We start from the raw sequence: 4,921 nt of genomic DNA, 5'->3' as shown, positions 1-4,921 counted from the left end.
CCAGGATTGGGCCCCTCAAAATCCCTCGTTCCTCGCTCGCTCTCTGCAAGCAAATTGGCATTATTTTTTCCCCTCTTATTAATAGAAGAAGGGGTAATTTGGAAACGTTTCTCGTGGTCGAAATAATTTTATTTTATTCAGAATATACAGTTTAATTCCTCTATCTACAATTATTTACAGGGTTAAAATAACATTGAAAAAAGTCTCTGGAAAAGTTGAGGTCATAGATTTCAAGGCACCATTGATAGTGTCCACAGCTGAGCCAAAAAATGTCCGTATTGTATAAAAAAGGGTTTCCTTTGAAATGCAATAAGTTACATGCACAAGCTTTACACATTTTAATCTTTTTGTTTTGTTTCCCTTTTAAAAATCCCCCATATGCATTCCTTTCGTTATTATTCCTTAACAGTAAAACACAGGAGTCCAAGGAACAAAAAAAAAAAAAAAAAGGGTCAGACTCTAATAAATTGTCCCAGAGGCCAGCGCTAACGGGTGCTGTAGGGAGCCGTGGGGTTGGAGGTGGGAGTTGATGGAGTTGGCAGCGGGGTACCAGGAAGCGGAGCTCTCCAGGTAGCTGGATGCAGGGGACGGGTTGGAGTTTGGAGGGTGAGCGTGTGCGTGGGCATGGTGGCTGAGGGAGCGGGACGAGCCCTGAGGTTCCCAAACCGCTGGCGACTGCGGAGAGTTGCAGGCCATGGGGTCGCTGGAGCTGGGGCTGTGCTCCGGGGGCATCTCCCCGTTCTTCATGATCTTCTTGATCTTGGATCTTTTATTCTGAAACCAAATTTTCACCTGGGAGGAGAGGAGAGGGGAAGAAAGAGGGAGGAGGGAGGGAAACCGACATCATTAATGCCCGCCCGGCAAGCCGGCGCTCCGCGGGACCCGCTCCCCGCCGCCCTCCCAGCCCCTCCGCGGGGCCCGATCCGGCCCTTCCCGCCGCGCCGAGGGGGACCCGGAGCTCTGCGTCCCGCCGGGCCGAGCCGGGCCGGGCCGGGCCAGGCCAAGCCGACCCGGGCGAGGCCTAGCAAAGAGCCGAGCCGAGCCGAGCCAAGCGCGGTACCTGTGTCTGTGTGAGCCCCAGGGAGGCGGCCAGCTCGGCCCGCTCGGGCAGGGCGAGGTACTGGGTCTTCTGAAACCTCCTCTGCAACGCCGCCAGCTGAAAGCTGGAATAAATAGTCCGGGGTTTGCGCACTTTCTTTGGTTTGCCGTTCACCATCCTCACTTCGGGCTCCGCCACCTCCTTCTCTGCACGGGCGCAAGGGCGGGAGAGAGACAGAGACGCAGACGTTAAGGTGCGGGACACGGCTCCACTCCGCGCCGCGCAGCCTGCGCCGCCGGCGGCGGCGTCCCGCCCGCGGGCCGGGCCGGGCCGAGCCGGGGCAGGGCAGGGCCGGGCAGGGCAGCGGCGCCGGCCCGACGAGCCCCCGCGGCTCCCCCCGGGGCTCCAGTCGCCGAGCGGCGGCTCCGCGCACCCTCCTCCGGCTCTCCGCAGTGAGGAGGGGGGGGCCCGCTCCTTCCGCGCCGGGCCTTGGCCACCCCCGGCCCTCCTCCGCCTCCCGCGACCGCCCCGGGCATCCTCCGCCGAGGGCGGCGGCGCCGGGCGCGCAGCGCGGCGCGGGCGGGAGCGCGGGGCATGCGCGCCCGGCGCGGGAATTAGGAGGATTACTGATGCCCTGCTGGGAAGAGGCCGGCCCGGAGCAGAGACCTACTGAGGGCAGCGGCCGCTTCCCCCGCACGCCCGCGCCTTCCCCCCGCCGCCGCCGGCGTGTCCCCAAGCGCCGCCGCACTCGTCCCAGCCAAGCCCCAGCCGCTTGGCTTGGCTACGGGCTTGCTTTATTTTTTTTATCCCTGTCCCCTTCTTTTTTTTTCTTTTTTTTTTTCTTTTTTTTTCTTTTTTTTTTTCTTTTTTTCCCCCCCCACAACAACTTACAAAAAAGTAAATGGAAAGCGCCTAGAACGCGGCGCTTTCTGGTAAAAAACCCTCCCGGCTCCGCAGCCCCGCCACGGCTGGGCTCCCCCTCCCAGTCTCCTCCCCCGCCCCTCCAGCGCAGGGGGAAGGAAACTTTCTTTGCTACCGCGAACCTGAGTTTGAGACACGCAACAAGACTCGGCTATTTTCCCCCCTCTTCCTGCGGGGGGAAGGAGGAGGGAGGCAGCCGTGGGGGCCCGGGGCCAGCTGACCGACGTGTGCTTCTCTAAAGCACTAGTCCTAGGATTTGTGTTTTAGATCGTGTAGGCTGGTCAGGAAAACTAGACCCAGCTTTCCTCCCTTTTTCTTTTTTTTAAACTTTCTTTAATTTTCCTCCCCCCCCCCTTTTATTTTTTAAATTTATTTCTCCCTGTGTTTCAGGGAAAGCTGCATCCCCGCGGTCCACGGGGCGGGGTTCTGCCGGGGCGCGCTCCCCCAGCCTCCCCACGGCCGCGGAAGCTCCCCGCACGCCCCCGGCTCTCACCTGGCTGGCTGGCGGAGCTCTGTACGCGGTTGTAAGCCCCGCTGTACTGGTGGTAGGGGCTGGCGTAGCTGTAGTCTGCATAGGCTTTGGCAGGATAGTTCCCAGCAGATCCGTTCATGCCGTGGTACTGATACTGGTAAGGGTTGAGCGCTTTGCCGTAGGAAGCCGAGGTAGGCGAGCAGTAGCCGTGCGGGGCTCCCCCCGCCGGGCTGTAGTAGTCGGAATCCGTAGCCGAGGACTCGGGTAAAGTGGGAGATTCCTGGGATGGGTGGTGCATGGCTGCGGCCGTCTGGAAAGGAGCCTGGAAGTCGCCGGATCTGATGTTGGGGACCCTTCTGTCAAATACTCCTGTCATAGCTCGGAGCCGGCGGCTGGCTGGGGCTGGCTGCTGGGGCTGCTCGGGTCTAAGCAGACATGTCTGGGGGAGGAGGCTGCGGCGCTGTGTCTGTCTCCGGCAGACTGCTGGCTGGGGCGCAGCATAGGCTTGGTTAAATCCTTAATTGCGCTCTTACGCACAGCAGGGTGGATCGGGTTCCATTGGCCAGAGCAATCGGGAGCAGCGACACCCTAACTCGTCCAACTAGTTTAGCACAACAAAGCTTTGGCTTAAAAAAAAAAAAAAAAAGGAAAAAAAAAAAGGGGGGGGAAGAAAAAAAAGTCCTATTCAAGCTCTTTTAAAGTGAATACCAACAGCAATCTTCGAGCCGGAGCGTCGCGATCGGGAGGTTTCCGGCTCCCCCCCCGCAGCCGGCGAGGGGTCTCGTCCGCCCCGCCGCCCCGCGGGCGCGCAGCCCGGTGCCCCCGCACGTCCAGCCTGCAGCCCCCCGGGGGAAGTCCGCAGCCACGCCACTCGGATTTGCCGTCCGGTCCCTCTTGGCTACGTTGATGGCTTGGGAACAACGCACCGGGCACTCCTGGTTCCAACGCGATTTCTGGTCTGGTGGCAATAACCATTAGCATCGAACTGGGGTTATTTAACTCGGATTGTCCTCCCCCTCCGGGGGGACGCCGTCCGGGACCTCCGCGTTAAATAAAGTAAATCACATTACCCCCCAAAAATCTTGAATTTTAGTTGCATCATTTCCTGCGTCGAAGACCCCAGCACGGCCCGGAGCCAGGCGGGAGTCTCCCGGCAGGACGCCCTGCCGTGGGGGTGTGGGGGAGCTGCTGGGGGCACCGGTGGCACCGTACGGCCTAGGGGCACCCACCCCGCGGGTTTCGCGAAGGACGACCTGGCTGTGGCACGATGCCTGTGGGCGGAGAGCCCCCGGCCCCCCCGGCAGCGCCGGCGCCCTTCCAGGTGCGCCCGTGGCCGCTCGGCCCCACGCGTGGCCGCTCCTCACTGCCCCGTGGCCATGCTCACCATCTGGTCCGGCTCCGGCCCAGGATCAGATGCCCGTCACGAGGGGAGCTCAAATCACCCTCACGCGTGGGCAGGATCACTGGGAGGCCGCCACGGGGCTTCTCCACTTGGAGGCCGTCGCAAGAGCCCACTTCCCGGGTGACTTCCCAGCCAGAAGTGGCTGGCGCTGTGCGGGGGTGTCTCTCCCCCACAGCACCCCGACCAGCAGCACCCTCCTTCGCCGGCACCCGGTTTTCCGCGCCCGTCTGCGTACCCAGGTCCCAGGCGATGGGCCCTGCGGCCGGGCCGGGGCGAGCCACCGGCTGGTGATGCCCGTCCCTGGTAATTTTACAGCAGCGTTGCAAAAAAATGGATCAGATTTTACTAGACACTAAGGAAAACAAATAAAAGGCTCTTTTCAGTGACCTGGAGTTGTAGATTTTTCTGAAGCTGTTTGCTCTCCAGATTTAGCCTGTTTGCTCACCGAAGATCTCCTAGCCAGCTGGGTAACACTTGTAACACAACCATGCATGTTGTACTTGAACTTATTGTTTGCTTTGGAAATGTCCACAGCTCATATAAAATCACATTAAACAAATCCCTAAGCATTTCATTATATGAATCACTTACTTAAATCCATTGGAAATATCTCTTTCCCCCCCTTTATTTTTTTCTAAAGAGAGGAACCGGAGAGGCATATATGTTTACGACTGGGGAGGGGGAAGTCGGTTTATTAAAGCTCCCAATTTGCGTCCAGTTGGAAGGGACGGTAGAGATTTTAAACAGATGAAGAGGGGGAGAGAGTGGGGGGGAAGCCCATTTGTGTCATAAATTCCAGGGCACTGCACTTCAACACGTCCGGGCAGGAAGGTGCCGTTTGAAGGGAGAAAACAGGAGAGGACCTGGGCGCTGGTATCGCACCCAGCCCCGGCAGCGTCCAGAGCCGCGGCGGGTCCCGGCCAAGCCGTCCTGACAAGCTGTTTTTGCAGCTTACCGGGGAAATCTGGCTCGGTTTCCCGCAGCAGAGAAAGTTTGCTGTTGTTTTATTCAGAGGCAAGGCAGGGAAAGAAAAAAAAAGTTTCGATATTAAAAGAAAAAAAAAAAGACTGAAATCCACCAGATACAA

General features: G+C 59.0%; 1 protein-coding gene across 1 annotated transcript; it reads right to left on the bottom strand.

Moving 5' to 3' along the window:
* Positions 1-303: 303 nt before the first annotated feature.
* On the bottom strand, positions 304-2,808 carry DLX5 (distal-less homeobox 5). The gene is made up of 3 exons (XM_075140781.1): positions 2,454-2,808; positions 1,061-1,245; positions 304-792 (listed from the first exon to the last, which is right to left on the bottom strand). Exons 1-3 carry the CDS (start codon positions 2,806-2,808, stop codon positions 460-462), a joined length of 873 nt encoding a protein of 290 aa, XP_074996882.1. The 3' UTR covers positions 304-459.
* Positions 2,809-4,921: the final 2,113 nt, after the last annotated feature.

This window comes from Calonectris borealis, chromosome 2 (assembly GCF_964195595.1).
Source record: "Calonectris borealis chromosome 2, bCalBor7.hap1.2, whole genome shotgun sequence".
NCBI lineage: Eukaryota > Metazoa > Chordata > Aves > Procellariiformes > Procellariidae > Calonectris > Calonectris borealis.
This window is presented reverse-complemented; position numbering and strand designations above follow the sequence as displayed.

Bases quoted from the DNA above. Each gene is read 5' to 3' on its own strand.
- DLX5 (XM_075140781.1), bottom strand. From the start codon at position 2,808: ATGACAGGAGTATTTGACAGAAGGGTCCCCAACATCAGATCCGGCGAC. The intron at 1,246-2,453 runs GTGAGAGCCGGG...GCGCCCGTGCAG, and splicing joins GAGCTCCGCCAGCCAGCCAG to AGAAGGAGGTGGCGGAGCCC. The intron at 793-1,060 runs GTACCGCGCTTG...CTCTCCTCCCAG, and splicing joins TGGGGCTCACACAGACACAG to GTGAAAATTTGGTTTCAGAA.